The sequence below is a fragment of the Mustela erminea genome, chromosome 14, assembly GCF_009829155.1.
Source record: "Mustela erminea isolate mMusErm1 chromosome 14, mMusErm1.Pri, whole genome shotgun sequence".
In the NCBI taxonomy this organism is placed as follows: domain Eukaryota; kingdom Metazoa; phylum Chordata; class Mammalia; order Carnivora; family Mustelidae; genus Mustela; species Mustela erminea.
Window position 1 is genome coordinate 7,006,907 of NC_045627.1, and position 21,734 is coordinate 7,028,640.

A 21,734-nucleotide genomic window follows, 5' to 3' on the forward strand; every position below is an offset into this window, starting at 1 on the left:
ACCAACACAAGTTAGATCTTTAAAAAACGGGGTGGGGGTGGGAGAATCAGTTCAGAAATACTAAGTCAGGCAAGCATGCAAACTTCAGAGTATAAAAAATGCAAGGCCTGGTTGTCCAAACAAATATATCCCTCAGGAGAAGGTGGTTTTAAAGATGCTTAACAGAAACAAATGAATCAAAAGCTGAAAGGGACACTTCTCTGAATTAGCAGACCAATTCCCTCATTTTTTAAGTGAGGAAAGAGGGTAGACAGTAATTAGTGAGGCTCACATGGCTAGATAAAGGATGTACATAGATTTAATTCCCGGTGCTATTTACTACATACATCTAAAATACGATAAATATCCAGAACACATTAAGCCCACCGATTAAAATGACAAATACACGGGGAGGAGGTAAATTAATACAGCACAGCAGCACTTCTCACATCATATTTAGAGATTAAAAGGAAAAAAATAATCTCTCAAAGATTTTAATGCTCAGTTTTGACAGACTCCATCCAATTCTTTAATGTAGAGCAAATGTACGAGCTTAAAAAAAACGTGCATTCTTCAGCTTTCTCCTATACTTTTTCGGCCTATCTTTCAAAACTAAGCACTGGGTATTTTTAACCTAAGTAATGTGATGTTATATGTACACTTTAATTGCACGTTTTAGGAATAAAATCCATGATATTTTGGTAACTCAGTGTATTTATAAAATGAAAAGCTTTCTATCAAAATACACTTTTCACTGGGAAAAATAAATAAAACAGACGAATGGATCTACACAAAGTAAAAATTAACTTTGGTAGATTTCAGTGTAGGACAGTCCGTAACAAGCCTATTTGCCCTTTTTCCCCCAGAGCTGCTCATCTTCCAACTTAAGATTTTAAAAATATTTTTAATTGAGATTATGTTGACATGTTCTCATTCCACATCATCTTCAGCCAAGCTCTGAGCACTTACAATTCTCTGAAAGAGAAAAAAAAAAATTTTTTTAATTTTTAGAAGTCCTTTGTAGGAAGCAAGAATATCCAATGGAAAAAGACAGTCTCTTCAATAAATGGTGTTGGGGAAACAGTACAGCCACATGGAAAAGAATGAAACGGGACCACTTCCTTACATCATGCACGAAAATAAACTCAAACTGGATTTAAGATCTAAATGTGAGACCTGATACCATAAACTCCTAAGCAGTAATCTTCTTGGACAATGGCCTTAACAACATTTTCTAGGTGTGTCTCCTCAGGCAAGGGAAACAAAAGCAAAAATAAACTACTGGAACTACACCAAAGTAATAAGCTTTTATGTGGCAAAGTAAACCAAAAAGATGATAAGGCAACCTCCTGAGCTAGAAGACATCTGTACATGATAAATCTAAAGAGGGGTTAATATCCAAAATATAGGGACGCCTGGGTGGCTCAGTGGGTTAAGGCCTCTGTCTTCAGCTCAGGTCATGATCTCAGGGTCCGGGGATAGAGCCCCGCATCGGGCTCTCTGCTCAGCAGGGCGCCTGCCTCCCCCTCTCTCTCTCTGCCTCTCTGCCTATTTATAATCTCTGTCTGTCAAATAAATAAATAAACTCTTTAAAAAAAAAAATCCAAAATATAGGAAGAACTCATACAACTCAACAGGAGGGGGAAAAAAACCCTAATAATCCAATTAAAAATGGGCAGAGGACCTAAACATACATTTTCCCAACAGACAGATGCAAGGATGCTCAACACCATTAATCATCAAGGAAATGCAAATACAAAACCTCAATGAGATATCGCCTCACACAGTGTCAGAATGCCCCAAATCAGGAAGACAAGTAGTAACAGGTGTTGGCAAGGATGTGGAGAAAAAGGAACTTTCATGCACTGCTGGTGGGACTGTAAACTGGTACAGCCACTGTGGAAATCAGCTGGAAGGTTCCTCAAAACATTAAAAAATGGGAATACTGTATGACCCAGTAATTCCACTGCTGGTTATTTACCCAAGGAAAATGAAAACAGAGGGTGCATGGGTGGCTCATTCAGTTAAATCATCGGCCTTCGGCTGAGGTCATGATTCCCTGGGGCTCCCTGCTCAGAAGGAAACCTGCTTCTCCCTCTCCCTTTGCCACCCAGTCATACTTGGTCTCTCTCAAGTAAAATTAAAAAAAAAAAGAAAAGAAAAGAAAAGAAAAGAGAGATGCCTGGGGTGGCTCATCTTATTAAGCCACTGCCTTCCACTCAGGTCTTGATCTCAGGATCCTGGGATCAGAGTCCAACATCAGGCGCTCTTCTCACATGAAGTCTGCTTCCCCCACTCCTTCTGCCCCTCCCTCCTAGCTCATGCGCGCGCGGCGCGTTTTCTCTCTCTCTCTCTCTCTGATAAATGAATGAAATCTTTTAAAAAAAGAAAAGAAAAGAAAATGAAAATACTAATTCAGAATGATGTATGCACCTCTAGATTTACTGCAGCATTATCTGTAAGAGCCAAGATATGGAAGCAACATTAGTGTCTATCAATGGATGAATGGACAAAGAAGTGATAACCATATACAGTGGACTATTATTCAGCCATAAAAAAATGAGATCTTGCTATCTGCAACACGGATGGACCTAGAGGATATTATGCTAAGTGTTATTTCACTAAGATAAATACCAGCTGATTTCACTTATATGTGGAATCTAAAAACCAACAAATGGGGCGCCTAGGTGGCTCAGTGGGTTAAGTCTCTGCCTTCAGCTCAGGTCATGATCTCAGGGTCCTGGGATCGAGGCCCAAATTGGGCCCTCTGCTCAGCGGGGAGCCTGCTTCCCCCTCCTCTCTCTCTCTCTCTCTCTCTCTCTCCGCCCACCTCTCTGTCTACTTGTGATCTGTCAAATAAATAAAATATTTTAAACAAATAAATAAATAAAATACCAACAAATGAACAAACAAAGGAGAAAAAGATCTCTAAATATGAACTGGTGGTTGCTGGAATGAAGTGGGTGGGAGTAAAATTAAGTGAAGGGGAGTGACAGGTCCTGGCTTCCTGTTACATAAGGATTAAAAGTACAGCACAGGAAATACAATCAGAGATCACATATTACTGCTATATAGTGAGACAGACAGCAGTCACATTTATGGCAAGCAGACCATAACGTACAGACCTGTCAAATCAGTAAGTTGTACGCCTGAAACTAATGTAACATTGTGTGTCGTCAATACTTCAATTAAAAAAAAATTTTAAGAGGGAAAAAAATAGTATGTTCTTTGTATTCAAAGAATACAAAACTTGCTAAGGTTTACCCATTCTGAGATTTCAATATTTAACATTTCTAAACACTGTTATCAAAGAAAATAATGATCACACTACTGTCAGTCCCATCTCAAAATCTAAGAAGGAATAATATGTTTTACATGTTACTCAATTATATAACTAAAACCAAAAAGAATTCAAGGTATCTTTTCACTTTCATATAAATTAAGAGTACTGGTCATTCTATTCTCCAAACATTTCCCCTTTTGGCCTGAAAATGCTCAGTCATCATAGGACAGTAATTCCAAAATTAGCATTTGAAAATATTTCCAAATAACATGAGTTAACTGGGTAAAGGAGGTCATTTTTATAGAGAGGAGTTCAGGTTTCATCCTGAACTCATCCACATTTCAAAAGACCTCACACCCTCAGGTCCATCTTCCAAAAGCACTATGCTATGTTGCCTTTCCAAGAGCAGGTAACATTAAACAGAGGATTCTGATTTAGATAGACTAGGAACCACATTAGTCTAAATAAAAAGGGTTAAGACCAAATCTTTGGTTTTTTTCAACCCTTTCCCTTAAATCTCTGGGGCCTTTGTTTTCTTTCCAGTCCCTTTTCAAACTGAGTAAAGATCAGTTTGAGGAATTAACCAATCTTAAATCACACCAACTGTGGAAATTCACACACGAGTAAACAAACTATTCCAAAAAATAAATTCATTTCGATTTTTTGAAAAAAAACTAAAAATGAACACAACGCATCTTAATCAATTCTTAATTATATATAATCTTTTATATATAAGAGTGAGTCAAATAACTCCAAGCCCAAAGCCCATCTTGGCAAAAACAGAGGCACTGGGGCTTTTCAGACAAGTGAAGTCAGAGGATATCCAACAATCCTTTAAGATCTAATTATAGGCTATGTCATCTCAGCCCCTATGCCCTCTGCCAGGCAACATAACTGAATTCATGGGCTCACAAAAGTCGACAGAAAGCTAGTTTCAGAAAGTAGCTGAGAGTGGCCCGAATTCTGGTGAATACCAAGGCCTAAGATTTCAGAATATGAGACGTACTTCCTAATGCACACATAGGACACAATGACCAGATCTTAGTATCGCTCACTCCAATATTGTTAGGGAAGAAAAATTTCAAGCAATGCTATCTCCAATTCTACTTTGATTCCAAGAACGGGTTTCAAATTTCATCATGTTCGGGATGGCTGGGTGGCTCTGTGGGTTAAGCAGCTGCCTTAGGCTCAGGTCATGATGCCAGGGTCCTGGGATCGAGTCCCGCATCGGGCTCCTTTCTCAGCGGAGAGCCTGCTCCTCTCTCTGTCTCTGCCTGCCACTCTGCCTGTGGGCGCTCTCTCTCTCTCTGACAAATAAATAAATAAAAATCTTAAAAAAATTTTTTATCATGTTCACTAATTTTTAAATGACAATGTCGTTAAAACATTTACTTCTCAACAACTATCATATGATCTCCCTGATATGAGGAAGTGGTGATGCAACATGGGGCCTTAAATGGGTAGAAGAAGAATCAATGAAACAAGATGGAATTGGGAGGGAGACAAACCATAAGTGACTCTTAATCTCACAAAACAAACTGAAGGTTGGGGGGGGGGGGGGAAGCCTGGGAGAAGGGGGTGGGATTATGGACATTGGGGAGGGTGTGTTCTTTGGTGAGTGCTGTGAAGTGTCTAAACCTGGTGATTCATAGACCTGTACCCCTGGGGATAAAAATATATGTTTATAAAAAATAAAAAATTAAAAAAAAAAAAAAACATTTACTTCTCAGATTCTACTCACTTTTACTAACATTTCAAATCCTTACCTGACTAATTGTTGGAAGCTTGGTCAGAAGCATCTGGAACACTGGTGGTGGGAGAGTCTGCTGTAACACTTGCAGCAACTGCTGTGGCTGTCCACACACAGCAATTGCATTTGTCAGATGGTCTACACCTTTCTCATATTCCCCTGAAAGGGTTACATAAAAATAACATGTGACCTGAAAAGCCTTTGCCTTTGTCAAAAATTCAGCTCTAGATCCTCCACTGTATCTCCAAGTGATACTGACCAAAAACATCCCACAAGTAAAAACTTGGAAATAATGTACAGTTCATGTAACTGAGTGTTATGAAAGCATTAACAAAAATGAATCTGATCACAGGTACTGATATAAAAGTGTCTTCAAAACACATACAAAAAGGGAGAAATTAAAGTGCAGAAGTGTCCAGGTATATATTACCATTTACAGACTTAAGAGTATTTCTGAAAAATTATATAAGAAATTGCTAACTTAGGCACTTGGGTGGCTCAGTCAATTAAGCGTCTGCCTTCAGCCCAGATCACAATCTCGGTCCCGGGATCAAGTCCCACCTAAGGTCTGTGCTCACTGGGGAGGCTGCTTCTCCCTCTGCCTGCCGCTCCCCCTGCTTCTGCTCATGGCAAGTGCTCTCTCTCCCTCAAATAAATAATATCTTTTTTAAAATAAATAAATAAATAAATAACTTGCTAACTGTGGAATACTACCCTTCTGAGAAGAACTGGAAGACTGGGGACTGAGGTGGAAAGGAGGCCCAAATTCACTTTAGATTAATCCTTTTTACTATTTTGAATGTTATCAGATGGAATTTCAAAAAAGTAAATTTATCCTACAGTGGACATACTACTTTTGAAAGAAAAATGATTACATAAAACACAACCTGAGCAAATTTTAATTATGTCAAAAAATAATTTCTTTATCTTTCTGGGTTGGTGAACATATCGAGGTACTAAGAGGGTGGTGCATCCAGACACAGTGGAAGATCCTCACCCCAACACCTTGCCCTATACGATAAACCAGTCAACAGTTTTCTGACCCTAAGAACGTGAATAAGTAAGGGACTGCAGAACGGCACATGAAGCAGAGGAACAGCCGGCTGCAACATTTCCCTTGAGAAAAGTTAAGGACTGAGGTATTCAAACTGAAAAAAGCAGAACTCTACAGAGCGTTAAAAATGGAAAATACAAAAGACTTAGATCTTCTGCATGGGCTTGGACTTGCACTGGGGGATACAATGGCTCCACGGACTTGGAAATTAAGATGCCACTTGGCCACTGAATCCTCATATCACTGAATTTACAGGCAATACAGGGGATTACAACTCTGTTGCCTGGGGATATTAATTCCAATTATTAAATGGAAACAGAGCTGCTACTGGACTGTTGTGTGTAGAACACAGGATCCTGAGACACCTCTTAATATTTCTAAATACACTGGAAGAAGTTAATGTACCACCACAGCAACTCAATTCAGTTTCCTCTCTGTACATGCAGACTTGAGCCTGTTACCATCATCCTGAGATGAGATCTGCCTCAGTTAATTATGCTTATGGTTATGCTTATGGAAGAATTATGCTTATGGAAGACCCTTAGATGGAGGAGACCACCAAGCAATGAGGTTCACTGCCTAAATCACTATGCCTTCACAAGACTTACTTTTATGTTGACCTTTTCCCTAATTTTAACCACCTGAGTCTTTAACATCAGGTTCAGTTGGTAGTTTCCACCAGAAGAAAGGCAACTTGGCAGAGTTAAGTAACCCTCCGGACAGTGCTAAGCTACAGTGTGAAACATGAGCTTGGGAAAAAGAGTAACTGCTGCCTGTCCTTCCCTGGCCTTCTTCCCAGCCACCATGAGTTACTGTCCTCAATCTGGAACTGACAGCTCAAGTCAACAGATGGCCACAATGCATAGATCTCCAAGACAATCCAAACAGAAGTTATTATGAGTGTACTTTTTTCTTTCTTTTTACTTTTTTTTTAAAAGATTTTATTTATTTGACAGACAGAGATAACAAATAGAGAGGCAGGCAGAGAGAGAGGAGGAAGCAGGCTCCCCGCCAAGCAGAGAGCCCAATATGGGCCTCGATCCCAGGACCCTGAGATCATGACCTGAGCTGAAGGCAGAGGCTTTAACCCACTGAGCCACCCGAGTGCCCCGAATGTACTTTGTTCTAATATGTTTGACTGTGAGTAAAATAATTTAATATAGCAATTCTAGGGGCAGCTAGGTGGCTCAGCAGAAGCATCTGCCCGGGGTTCTGGGATCAAGTTCCACACTGGGCTCCCTGCTCAGCATGGAGTCTGCTTCTCCCTCTCCCACTGCCCTGTCTGCTCTCTCTCTGTCAAATAAAAAAAAATAAATTAATTATATAAAATAGTGTTTCTATTTTGGAAGATAGAAAATTGTGACAGTATCAAATAGACCTCTTTATTTAGGAGCATGAACAAAGTATTTTGAGACTGTTTGCATGAAATGAAATACAACCTATACCTCAGATATCCCTATACATGCAGATTTTTCTTTTCAAATACTACAGTAACAGAGTCTCTCAAAAGAGCTCTATGAAGATATAAGTGCTTTACTATTACCCCCTGATTAAATTTCATGGGTTTGTTATTGTAATAGGTTAAACAAGCCAAAATTATTTCCCAGTAACACACCTGCATTTTTATTTATATATATTATCAGCCTAATATGCCATCTAAATAAGATAATTATTTCCTACAGAAAAAAGCAAAGCAAAGCAATTACTGGGAAGGGGGAGACACGACAAAAAGTTTAACGTGTCATTACCACCTCAAACCTTTAATCTTTTCCATAAAAACAAATTTAAAAAAATCACAAATAACCTCCACCATGTAGTTCCATACTATCTAAATCTATGATACAACAATGAGCATTAAGAAAAACTTGATGCCTCATACCATTTTTACTAATGCTAGCAAATACTTCAAAGCTACTTTTGAAATAAAAGCTAATTTGGGGGCACCTGGGTGGCACAGTTGGTTAAACACGAGACTCTAGATTTCAGCTCAGGTCGTGGTCTCAGGGTCCTGTGATGGAGCCTGATGTCTCTGAACTGGGGTGTGGAGCCTGCTTTAAGATTTTATCTCTCCCTCTGCCCCTTCCCCTAACCCCAGTTCCCTGCATGTAACATTCTGTCTCAATAAATAAATAGAAATCTTAAAAAGAAAAAAAAAAAAAAAACTTATTTGTCACTAAAAAATTTTCAAATACATTTAAGATTCTACTGAATTATAGTTCTCAAATTTGTCAATTTCATCATTTTAACTTCATAATAGTCATGTTTCTAAAAAAAAAAAAAGGAACTCTTAAAAAAAATAATAATAAAAAATAAAAATTAAGAAAAAATAAATAGGGGTGCCTGGGTGGCTCAGTGGGTTAAGCCTCTGCCTTCAGCTCAGGTCATGATCTCAGGGTCCTGGGATCGAGCCCCACATGGGGCTCTCTGCTCAGCAGGGAGCCTGCTTTCCTCCCTCTCTGCCTGCCTCTCTGCCTACTTGTGATCTCTCTCTCTGTCAAATAAATAAATTAAATATTTAAAAAATACATATCTTTTTAAAATAAATAAATAAATAAATAGAAAAGAACTCTTAACCCTTCATTAAATATGTAAAGCACATAGCCTGAACTCTAGATCAGATTCAGATCACTGGTTGGCCATGAACTCACTGTGTGACCTTGACAGGTAAATTAACATTCTCTGGGACTAGCCAGAGGCTTCTTATAAATACTGGAAAAGACTTGAAGGTTAGATGAAGAAGTTGAGAAAGTATATGCCTATATCACATTCCTTCAATTACTATTTACATATTACGTTATGACTATATTCTCTAAACTGCTAAAAAATAACCTCATTCGTAAAGATTACTTATATTCTTTGTATCATGTATCAAACAAACCTAAAACTCAAAACATATACAACCCCCAAGAAATATTTTTCTAGAGCCAGTCTTAAATAAAATCATTTTCCCATTACTAAATGACTTATCTTGAAATATTTAATAACTTTCTTAAAAGCTGCTACACCATAAAAGCCCAAAAAAGCCCCTTATCACCATAAATTTATATTTACTGTAAAGAATTCCAATTTCCTAGTCTAAATTAATGACTTACCTTGGGCTAGCAACTCTTCCCCAAGTTGTATTTCTTCAAGGAAGAATTTCTGAACAGCTTCGGCATCTTTAAGGTCAGGTAACTGTTTGGAAATAAAATATTTAATAACTGATACCAAAATTATGCTGGGCCACATAAAAAATACATAGAAAATCATGCCACTAAAAAAGATAACAAAAACTGAATAACTCGTAATAAAAAATGATAAAAAGAAATTTACTCTTCAATACTTACAAGCATTAGTTTAATCTACATTTATCTACATTTAAATGAATATAAGAAAAAAATACATATTGATCAAACTGATAGAACAGTTCTCAAAAGCTGTACATCAAACCTAATATAAAAAATGAAGAATTATCTCTATCATAAAATATGCACTTTACTATTTATACTATTTTGACTGCTATTTCTATAGCTTTTTATGTAACTATAATCCTTTTTTTTTTAAAGAGTTTATTTATTTGACAGAGAGATTACAAGTAGTCAGAGAGGCCAGCAGAGGGAGAGGGAGAAGCAGGCTCCCTGCTGCGCAGAAAGCCCCATGTGGGGCTCAATCCCAGGACCCTGAGATCATGACCTGAACTGAAGGTAGAGGCTTAACCTACTGAGCCACCCAGGCGCTCTTCAACTTTCTTCTGATCCACATTATTTTGTATAGATTTTACATTCATCTAAAAGACTATTTTTAAATGGTAACAGAATATTCCACTGAGAAATATATGACTGCTTAATCGTGATCTATTTGTTGCACATGAGCTACTTCTAATGTTTTTGCTATTACAAAGCAGCTTTACTTAAATAGTTGGCATTTCTTGTTTTTGTTTTGTAGTTTGTTACATATTACCAGACTATGGTAATACATAATGCCATCAGCTATATGACTTATTAAAAAATATAAACCTACTACAGGGACACCTAGGTGGCTCAGTGGGCTAAGCTGCTGCCTTTGGCTCAGGTCATGATCCCGGGGTCCTGGGATCGAGTCCCGCATCGGGCAAGGTCCTTGCTTGGCAGGGAGCCTGCTTCTCTCTGCCTGCCTGCACTCTCTCTCTCTCTGACGAATAAATAAACAAAATCTTGTAGATAGATAGAAATCCTATTCTATTTAAAAACCTAGACTTCCGTTAATGGAAGTTTTTGGTTCCTGATTAGTATTATAGACACTCTTATTACCAACACAGATGAAAAATTTAAACTTATGAAAGTAAAGGCATCTTTCATCAACTACCAGAGCACAGGCAAGAACTTTATTATTCCTGATCTAAAAATACAAACTGATGCATGTCTGTATTTACCTTCCCATGTCCTTAGAAAGAAAAGGCTACTGAAACACTAAGAACATATACTTCGGAAAGGCAGTTTATTAATTACATGACTGTTTCAAAATAACAACATCTATCATTTTCTGATTTAATTTTTCTTTGCCTCAACTTACTTTAAAAAGAACCACTACTGATCCTGTAAGTCCTAAGAATCCAGACAATGGAACTAATTTTAGTAAAAAAAGAAAAGCTGTATGTGTAATGATTAACATTTACTTACACATGTCACAGAACATTTTTTTTTATCAAGTAGAGAAACCTATGTAGTCATTAAAAACAATCATGAACACAGGATCTATAAAAAGAAAAAAAAATATTTTTATCTATGTGTACATGTAACATCAAGGTAAAAAATCTGCCATATGGTAGGATTCTGCTGGATCAGTGGGTATGAACAATCCTATGTAACCTTTGAAATAAATAGCAGGTGGTTCTTTTAAAAGAAGCCGAAGGAAGGAAAATTAATTTTTTATTGTATTGTTTTGAAGCAGCTGAGAAAGCTTGAACCGTTTGGTAGAATTGTCTTCTGGAGACTAGCAGCTTATTTCCCCTTAAATATTGCTCATGTAGTAAGTTGTCTTCTATTTGGGCCAATAAGGGGAAAATAATGATGGACCAATCTACAGCTAAACTAACCAACCAAAAAAAAAAAAAAAGCTCAAGTTATTTTTTAAAACAGAAAATGTCTGGTATCAACTAGCTTTCTCAAAAGACATTTGAAGTGGATTTTAAAATCATTATTTCTATAACATTTATAAATACAGTATTTAAAAAAAAAAAAAAAAAAAAAAGATTACCTTGCAAAGTCCGGCTCTCTCCTTGGCAAGCTTTTGTTTCTTTCTTCCTGCAAGAAATGGAGTATTGTCATTTTACCACTATTAAAATGGGTATCAAAGAAGTCAAACTGCTGTAGCAGTCATTCATTCTATTTATAAAACATCCCAAAAGAAGGGATGTTGTCTTGTCTCCTTGTGATTTATCAGGGTCAGCATTCTGGTCAATGAGCTACATACAATATAATATTTCTGGCCAAGAGCTTTTTCCTTCCTTCTGGTGCACCAAGATCAGCAATTTTGAAGATGGAGACAGTTCTAACAGCTGATTAACTGCCCCAAGCAGAGCAAGCCCCGCCCACCCAAAAGCTACACAAGACCTGAAACACAACCAAGATTAAACCACTGCTGTTAGAAAGCTTTATTATTGAAATATAAGAGATTCAACCTTTACTGAATGTTGAAAGCTATCAGACATTCCTAGATGAGGGGGGAAAAAAAAAAGTGGGTAGGAGGACAGTATTCAGAAACACACTGCATAATTCTTAACTACTGCTGGCTGGTTAAGAAAAAACCCTCTGCCTACACTCTCTAAACTGTTTAAATTTTTGGTCTTGTTTTTTATTCGAAAAAGCAACACTACGTATCTCAGAAGTAGGAGATGTTTAAAATCTTAAAACCCTTTAAGCCAAAATAAAGGGCACCAACAATGTTTTAAATTGCTATATGAGCACCTGCGTGGCTCTGTCAGTTTAAGCTTCTGACTCTAGGGTTTTGGCTCAGGTCACAATCTCAGGGTCACGGGATGGCCTGTGCCCAGCTCTACACTCAGTGCAGTCTGCTTTCCCCTTTCCCTCCACCTCTACTCCCCCCCACCCACAGGCTGAGGGTTTATCGCTCAAATAAATAAAATCTTTAAAAATTTTTTCAAAAAATAAAAAATAAATAGCTACTTAATGATATACTCTATATGAAAGGGTAATAGCACAACGGTTGTATAAGCTTGGTTAGTGTCAGCTCTTCTTAAGTGTCAGAGTGACTGTGGGCAAGTTACAGTAACCTGTACCTCGCTTTCCTCATATGTAAAATTGACCTAAAAACAGGTACATGCTTCACAGAGTTGTTGTGCATGTAAAGTATTTTTTAACCGTGTCAGGCTTATCATGTGCCATCTGAGTTGGTAAAGAACCACCTCCTCAGTAAGCATCTGGTACTGAGACAGTGCACTACCAACAACTTCGCTTGTGCTATATGCTAAATACCTAAAATAAGTTTATTCCCTAGTCACTAAAAAGTATCAGTGACATGGAGACTGTGGCATAGCTGTGAAAGGTTAAGGCTCTAACACTTATTATCTTGGTGAACTCTGGCAAATAAATCTCTTAAAACTCCCTTAGGGCACGTTTAACTTTACCACTGTGAGACACAAAGGCTTCAAAAAATGTCCTTTGAAAACCTTTAAGTGTTCTAACAGGTCCAAGTCTCAATCAATGCATGACTAAAGAGACAGTGACCTGTTTGCCTACCACAGTGAGGTGGGTTAATTTATTGTGGTTAAACACAATAGATAACAAGTTTTCTTCTCTTATGCAACTAACAAACTGGGTTTAACCACACCCACACCTCTTGCCAACTCTAGCCGCCAAAACACCTCAAGTGCTACAACTTTAAGGCTTAAATACAATTTTAGCAGTTTCAGCAACAAAAAATACGTTAAATAAGCTGATCTTACATATAAATTTTTAGGCACCTATTTTTCTAACAAACTATCTTTCCTAGGTGTTCATCTTCGGGCAACTACCTGTAGGAAAACTGAACCATAACATTCTACCCTCTATTTCTTCAAGGGCTTCCTCTTGCTGTCCATAAGCAGAAAATACTGAATGCTACCCTACCACATTAACTAATACTGAGTATCACTAGAAAGAGACTACTAAGACAAGAAGAGGCACGGAAGACTTCACAGAAGCAGCGGACATGAAGAAGAACACTGAGATGTTAGGTCACCCAGAAAGTCTTGGATGCCAGACACTATTCTAAAGGTTAATTTGCTTACTCGATCCTCACAGTAGCACTAAAACAAGTACTATCATGACCTCCATTTTACAGACGACAACACTAAGGTCACAACTTGTAAGTGGTAGAGAGGCAGTTCAAAGCCAAGCAGCTCCATTTACCATGACCCGCGCTCAGACAGACTCTCTACTGCCGCTGCACGCTGTAGAGAGGCTGAGGGGGCAGACAATACCCACCCTGTCTTTGGCCTTCCAGCTTCTTGCCCACGTGCGGCAGATGACCTCTCTTGGGGCTCTATGTGCCAGGTCCCTTGGAGATTCCTACACATACCTTAGAGAGGCCCAAGACCACAACTGGGGGAGGCTTTCTTTCGTCTCCCATGAATCTGTGAGAGGGAAGTCTCTCCGTCCTGAGGCACAGATAGTACCACAGTTTCTAATAAAAGATTAGCTGTCATTTAGGTGCACAGAAATCCTTTGATCCTGCAACAGTGCTCTTCCGCTAGTGCCCTCAGACTAGAAAAATCTGTGGGCTAAGGTCTGGACTCTGTACCTGTGTACCTGTGCAGCTGGATCATCATCTGCCCACTCCTCCGTGAGTAAGTTACACTGCATGAACCTGTCAACTGCATAGAGTCACCTGCTCCCGGTCTCAAAGTGCCTTCTCAGTTTGGGAAATACTTCACTATCCCTCTGCTATCTTCTAACAGAAGCGAAGGCATTCCCATAAAACCAAAAGGCACCTCAGAAGTGAACATGGGAAGTTTGTGGAATAAACAGAGAAATACAGTTTGCTAAGCCAGATTTACGGAAAATGACAAAAAAATAATGAAACCCAACAGACAGAAACTTAGTTTTTAATATGGTGGAGAGCAATTGTTTTTGATTGTTTGATAAAATTACCAGATTTTAAGACTGACTGGGTGCTTCAGATTTCTAAATTTGTAAATTTAAGTTTGGTATTCTAGCTTTAGTTTCACAAGACAATTTACTTGTTACCTTATCAGTGTATTATACTATCTCTGTGATAAAGGGAAAGATGGTTAACAGACTGAAACATCTGAGTTACGCATTCAATGAGTAAAATGAAGACTTGACTCAGTATTTACTAGAAATCAGTACCAAGTGCTACTGTGTAAACCTAACAAGTGGAAAAAGACTTTGTCAACTTTGATGAACTGACAGAATTACCCTGAACGTAAGTTTTACTTCCTAAAGAAAACATCAAATAATTATATTCATAGACAATCTTTAGCATCCATCAATTACCATCTGCCAGGGACTGTACTAAAACTCCCTATGTATAAGTATAACATTTTACAAAAAAGGGAAACGAAAGCTTTAAGTCGCTCACCCAGGTTACTCAGCTAATCATTCAAGCCAGACCACTGAGATCTTAAGGCCACCGATAAAGCTAGAAAAAAAATCCATGGATTAAAGAGAACGGAAAGGGATTTTTAAAATACTCTCTCAAAGTGTCTAAAATGACAGCTTTTATGATTTCTTCAACCGAAAAATTAGCTCTCTCAAGATTTCTAACACGATTTCCAAAGGAAAAAAGGATTAATCCAATTCTTTCCTGAGCTCTCTAGCCATACCACACCACCAGTCCTCCGACTATTTTGAAACTACCAGAAAACGATCTGAACTTCCAGCTATGCTTTACAGCTGGCATTTAGGGAGGGGCTAGCTCTCCGTCAGAAATGGTGGAGGGCACTTCAAACAGCTCAATCTTCACAAAAACAACCAGAGGCAGGTGACATTACCTGATTTTACAAGCTAAGAAAAATTAGATTCAGAAAGTCTAATATTGTGCAGCTGATCTGTAACTAACCTGGGCCTAGAAAACTCAGTGTTTGAATCCAAAATAGCTTTCTTTCCATTAGTCTATAAAATAAATTCCCCGTATCCCTTCCTTCCTATAACTAGAAGTAGATGTCATATTCCAGATGGTGTAAGGTACCTATACCCCCAAACGGGTAGGTCACTAGCCACGTGGGGCTCAACACTTGGAATGATCTACTACTTCATTAAATGGTCAGTATTCATTAGGATAATCACACCTTCATACGTTCTGGGCTTTAATAACTTATGTATCAATTTTACTTTATTTATTTATTTATTTATTTAAAGATTTTATTTATTTATTTGACAGAGAGAAAGGAGGAAGCAGGCTCCCTGCTGAGCAGAGAGCCCCATGCGGGACTCGATCCCAGCACCCTGAGATCATGACCTGAGCCAAAGGCAGCGGCTTAACCCACTCAGCCACCCAGGCGCCCTTAAAGATTTATTTTAAAGAACGTGCACAAGTGGGGGATGGGGGGAAAGGGGGAGGGAAGCAGACTCCCCGCCGGGCAGGGAGTCCCGGCGGCCTCGAACTCACGACCCTGATCTCGTGACCTGAGCTGAAACCAAGAGTCGGACGCTCAACCAAATGAGGCACCGGATGCCCCTGCATTTTAATTTTAGGAATCATTTTGACTGAGCAACCTAGATGGGTACAAACACACTTATCGCAGCAGGTTGTTTGCTCTTCCGCTGCTGCGAGTAAGGCGGCCTCCGAAACTCAAAAATCACGACGGTCTGGGGGGCACGATCTCGCTCGCGGGAACAGCTCTTAGAAAGATGTCGCAGGTATGAAATAAGACTGAGCCACCGCAGGAGCGCAGCCCTTTGGACTCCCTGCAGTCTCTGTAGCATTCGCTCATATCCTGGAAGCGTGCGCAGGGAGGCCACCAAGAGGGTTTAGGAATGCAGCAGCGACACCGCGCACTGGCGGGCCTGGTTTCGAGCACAAATCCGTAAACACGCGACTTTCGAGTGAGGAACACGGGTTTAAACAGGTGAACGGCTAAAAGAGCCCCCCCCACCAACAAACGCACAACTAAATCCCGCACCAACCAGAGCGCGTTCACGACGGGGCGCGGCGGGGTAAAGACACGACGGGAAGAACTGTCCTCCAAAATGGAGGGAACCCTGCAGGGCACCAGCGGCGGGAGCTGCACCGGGAGTTCCGCCGTCTTACGGCCGGGTGGGCCGCGGCCGCCGGGGCCCCCCACACCCCCACGGCCCCACGAGTGGCAGCCGGGGGCAGGCGCGCGGAGGGGCGGCGGCCGCTGGCGCCCGGGGCCGAGGGGACGCACTCACGTTCTCGAAGCCTGTTCTTGAAGTTGGGGTCACTCCGCCTCTTGCGGTCGAAGTAGATGCAGTACCCGATGAAGAGAGCCCCGCAGACGCCGGCGGCGATGGCGCTGTTCCGGCCCACCATCTTCCCACGGCCCAGAGGCAGGAGCGAGCGCGGCGGCGGCGGGGCCGGCGAAGAAGCTGTTGGCCGGGAAGCCGCGGACCACGCCGCTGCGACCGGACGCTCGCCCCGAGAGACACGGAAAGGCCGAGCGCACGCACTTCCGGCCCCAGCCGCAAGGTCCTCCGGCACGTCCGCGGCTGTGCCTGAGCGGCGGGGTCCGCGCCGCTTTTGCGCCTGCGCCGTTTCTGCGCCTGCGCAGGGGGTGTAGGCGCGGCCGCCCAGGCGCCTCGGGTGGGTAGTGCGTTGGCGTCGGGCTGTGAGGGTTGTCTCGCACTTCCTCAGAAGCCGCTGAGCGTGACGTAGCGAAGGTGTCGCGTGGCCGTCGTGCACAGGCTCGGAAGACTTGCTCCTGGACGTCCTTGCTTCTGTCGCACAAAGATGGCAGGGGCCGACGACACGTGCGTCCTCCTCCTCTTGTGTAATGGAGGCAGCCCGTGGCTCCACGAACTGAACGGAATCTGCTTTTCAGGTTCATTCACAGCTGTGCGGCGGCAACGTAAGCCAGCGACTCGCTGCCAGAGAGGCTTACAATATAGTTTCCTGAGGGGCGGGAGGAAACTGAACTGCGCGATTTCTGGAGAAATAACGGATAAGAGAAAGTGAAAACATGAGTTGTCTTACAGTCGCTGGAAACGTGCGGGGTGGTTTGAATGTAAAGGACAGCGGCGCATGGGTGGCTCAGTCGGCTAAGGGCGTCCGCCTTCCGCTAAGGTCATGATCCCGGGGTCCTGGGAGGGAGACCAGCACGGGGCTTCCTGCCCTGGGAGAAGTCTGCTGCTTCCTCAGCTGCTTCTCCCCCCCCTGCTCATGCTTGCGCTCGCTCTCGGTGAAATAAATAAAATCTTTTATAAAAAGTAAGTAAATTAAAAAGACAAAACCTTGGTCAGACTACAAATTGAGAGGGGTAAGAGAAGGCACATACAAGGCTGTGTAATAAAAGTGGCCGCCTCTGTCACCAGTCTTAGGGAGGGATCCTCTCTAACCCTTGGAGCGACAGCAATGGCTCTTACTCATGGTGAATCCCGCTTTGTGCTGAGTCGCCTCATGGGGGCTGGCCGGGCCAGAAAGACCAACAGTGTGGTTAGAGGGTTGGGGCTTTTGATCCGTGTGATATCCCTGGAGAGGAAGAGGATTGGAGGGAAGGAGAGAGGGAGATGGAATTGAATTTCATGGTCTGCATAATGAAACCCAAATAAAAACTCAAGACCCAGAAGCGGGTGCGTCTTCCAGGTTGGCAATACTCTGTGTAGTGTGCCATGTGCAAGGAGGGTGAGGTGTTATGACCACTGGGAGGGGAGAACAGAAGCTTCAAGTGTGGGACACTCCCAGACCTCTCCCTATGCGTCTTTCCCTATGGCTGGTTTGGTTTGTATTTTATTTTATTTTATTTTGCCATAGTAAAATTGTAATCCTAAGTGTAACCTGTTCCTGGGGTACCTGACCGACTCAGTCAGAGGAATGTGCAACTGGATCTCCCAGTTGTGAGCTCCAGCCCCACACTGGATGTAGAGATTACTTAAAACTTAAAATAAGTGTAGGGGCACCTGTGTGGTTCAGTCTGCCTTCAGCTCAGGTCATGATCTCAGGGTCCTGGGATCAAGCACAGTGTCAGGCTCCCTGCTCAGCAAGGGAGTCTGCTTCTCCCTCTCCCTCTCCCTCTGCCCTTCCTCCCCCAACCCCCTACCAGACACACCACTGCTTGTGCTCTCTCAAATAAATAAAATCTTTAAAAAAAAAAAAAAAAGTGTAACATGCTCCAGAATTGTCTTTATAAATTGTTAACCCTGAAGGAGTAGTGGGAACCCCCTAATTAGTAGCCAGCTGGTTAGAAAAACCAGCTTTCTGACCTGGAAACACCCCCACCACCCCCACCCAAATTTTTATCTGGCATCTGAAGGAAGTCTTGTAGGAAGCTGTGCTCTCTGTGCTCTTAACCTATGAAGTCTAGCCTAACTCTGGGTAGCTGGTGTCAGAAGTTATTGCAAGTGTACTTACAGAAACATTCAGAAGCCCTAACCTAGTCCAGGAGTCCGGGAAGACCTGCTTCAGTGATGATGAACTTGAGACCCAATGGAAAACTGGAAATTGGATCGAAGGTATGTATGCTTTGCCTAGACTGGGGTGGAGGAGGGAGAAGTGTGCGGAGATGCATTATGTTCCAATGCAAAGAAAATAACTAAGATGTACACAGAACAGAATAACACAGAAAGCTTCTCCTTATTCAATGCAAATGTACATTCTCATTATTCTTGTTCCAAAACATTGCCAGTGAACCTCAGCTGTTAGTATACCCTGAGCCTCAGGTGTGTTGGAACAAAAGAGCCTTGTCCAAGGCAACACAGAGGACATGAGGCCTAGCATTCCACTCTTGAAAACTTGAACAGACTACATTGCCATTAGATTAAGACTCCTAGGTGGCTCAGTTGATTAAGTGTCTGCCTTTGGCTTGGGTCATGATCTCGGGATCCAGGAAAGGAGCCCCGCATCAGGCTTCCCATTCAGTGAGGAGCCTGCTTCTCCCTCTGTGCTTCTCCCTGCTCATGCTCTCTCTCTCTCTCTCCCCCCCTCTCTCCCTTCCAAATAAATAAATAAAATCTTAAAAATATATAGATAGATTTTGACTCCTGAATGAACAAACAACTATCCCTGTGTTGTGCACGGTAAACATGAGGTAAATATTCAGGTCACTCCTATGAGGTAAAATATACCAGGAACCACGCTTATAGAAAGCACAGTTGGAGGAAGATTTGTGCCTTGTTAGCCCTTAATGGCTCTACATTTTAAAACCCCTGTTGTACAACACAAGCACAGAATCCTCAAACAGAAACAGTATGGAATTTCCACACTTGTTCGTGAGTCAAATCATTAGTGAGTTGTAATACCCTTAGTGGATCATAACCAGTCTTTTTAATAAAACAGAATTTAAAGTATCCAAAAGCAGAGCATCTGGCTCTTGGTTTCAGCTCGGGTCACAGTCTCAGGGTCCTGGGATCAAGCCCGGCATCAGGCTCCCCACTCAGGAGGGAGTCTGCTTGAGATTCTCTCTCTTCCTCTGCCCCTCTCCCTGCTCATGCACTCACACGCAGTCTCAAATAAATCCATCTTGAAAAAATTACATATTTATATATATAAAAACATGAAAGCAACCTGTATAGTAAGGACCCATACTGCCACATGCAACTTATGTCAGTTAAATATATCCATGTTTGTACTGGTTGCAAAGTAAAGTTAAAGCTACTACAGATCATAATCAAAAAGTATGAGAACACTGCTCTAGTCCATGCCCCTTACTTCACCAATCAAGATATTTAGATATCTTGATATTTACTTCACCAATCAAGATATTTAGCTAAAGAGGCTGAGAGGCTTGTCCAAGGTCTTGTACACACAGCCACAGAGCTGGGTCAAGAACAAAATGCCCCTACACTCCAGTCCAGGGCTCTTTACACAAAAACCTAGAGACTAAAGGAGCACTCTATGTTAAAGACTGAAATAATACAAATTTATATGTACACATAAATCATACACAACATAATGGACACTAATAAACACTAAGATACACACAAGAAAATTATATACCATATATGGTCTCCATCTACAGTGATAGTCTATATAGGCAATGGATCTTTATGTAAGTTTAACTGGAAATACATGCAAAAATGCTCAAGATGACCAATTAGTATTTATTGAACCATATTTATGAAAAACTAGATTCTAAGCATCGTAGGGGATGCCAAACAGGAAATATCCAGTCTCTGGATATAGGAAAATAGAGCTTGATTTTTACAATTTACCGGGTTTTTTGTTTTTTTTTAAATATTTTATTTATTTACTTGACAGACAGAGATCACAGAGAGGCAGGCTAAGAGGCAGGCAGAGAGATGGAGGGGAAGCAGGCTCCCTGCTAAGCAGAGAGCCCGATTCCGATTTCTCTTGATTCCGGGGCTTGATCCCAGGACTCTGGGATCATGACTTGAGCCAAAGGCAGAGGCTTTAACCCACTGAACCACCCTGGTGCCCCTACAATTTGTTTTCAAGACCCATTAGGTTTTCCTGGTGCTGTGGCCAAAAGAAGTATTTTTTTTAGTAATCAGTAATAACTCACTGTCCCTCAATCCCCTTATTCACCTTATAGACATGACATCATAGATTCTGCCTGCCTCAGAGCAGCACCCCTGGATTTCTCCCACTCCTCCCACCTGGGCACAGATGCAGCTTTGTGAGATGGGCAGCAGCCATAGCACGAACTTGAGCCCCAGGGGAATGCACTGATACTCTCTCCCTTGTTGAATTTTATACTTTGTGACTTAATTACCATATTTTATCAGAAAATGCCCCTTAAATGGATTTTTTTTGAAGGACTGTTTCATTCTACTGTGTCATACTAATTTAAGAATCACAAGTTTTGGGGCACCTGGGTGGCTCAGTGGGTTGAGCCTCTGCCTTCAGCTCAGGCCATGATCTCAGGCTCCTGGGATCGAGCCCCTCATCGGGCTCTTTGCTCAGCAGGGAGCCTGCTTCCTCCTCTCTCTCTCTGCCTGCCTCTCTGCCTACTTGTGATCTCTGTCAAATAAATAAATACAATCTTAAAAAAAAAATTAAAAAAAAAAAAAAGAATCACAAGTTTTCCTGGGAAAACATTTTTTCAAATTAAAAAACAAATAAAAGTAGAAATCTGCTTGATAGTTTGCAAAGGACTTCAGTAACAACTTTAATTACTGGTTAAAAAGTCAAAGCAACTGGGGTGCTTGGGTGGTTCAGTGGGTTAAAGTCTGTCTTCAGCTCAGGTCATGATCCCAGAGTCCTGGGATCAAGTCCTGCATCGGGCTCTCTGCTCAGCAGGGAGCCTGCTTCCCTTTCTCTCTCTGCCTGCCTCTCTGCCTACTTGTGATCTCTGCCAAATAAAATCTTAAAAAAAAAAAAAAAAAGCAACATTTCATATAATATTCTTGGGTTGGTTTATTACGAGGTTGCTGAAAGAAAATAAAAACCCACAAGTCCACTTTTCACAGGTTCAAGAGAAAGGGGGAAAAAATTAGTAGCTATTATGTAACAGCCCTTAAAACCCTTTCTTCTTAGGGACTGGGATTTGTATTTGATCAGTATTTCAACTCTGTCTAGGTCCAGTCAGTATTAAGGTATGTGTGTATGCTGTG

At 41.2% G+C, this 21,734-nt stretch overlaps 1 protein-coding gene and 1 non-coding gene across 2 annotated transcripts; both read right to left on the reverse strand.

Moving 5' to 3' along the window:
• Positions 1–459: 459 nt before the first annotated feature.
• Positions 460–16,756, reverse strand: TOMM20 (translocase of outer mitochondrial membrane 20). The gene is made up of 5 exons (XM_032311890.1): positions 16,419–16,756; positions 11,281–11,327; positions 9,159–9,240; positions 5,029–5,171; positions 460–954 (listed from the first exon to the last, which is right to left on the reverse strand). Exons 1-5 carry the CDS (start codon positions 16,537–16,539, stop codon positions 910–912), a joined length of 438 nt encoding a protein of 145 aa, XP_032167781.1. The 5' UTR covers positions 16,540–16,756; the 3' UTR covers positions 460–909.
• Positions 15,895–16,028, reverse strand: LOC116573810. The gene has a single exon (XR_004279016.1). It is a non-coding gene; the product is annotated as a small nucleolar RNA SNORA14 (small nucleolar RNA).
• Positions 16,757–21,734: the final 4,978 nt, after the last annotated feature.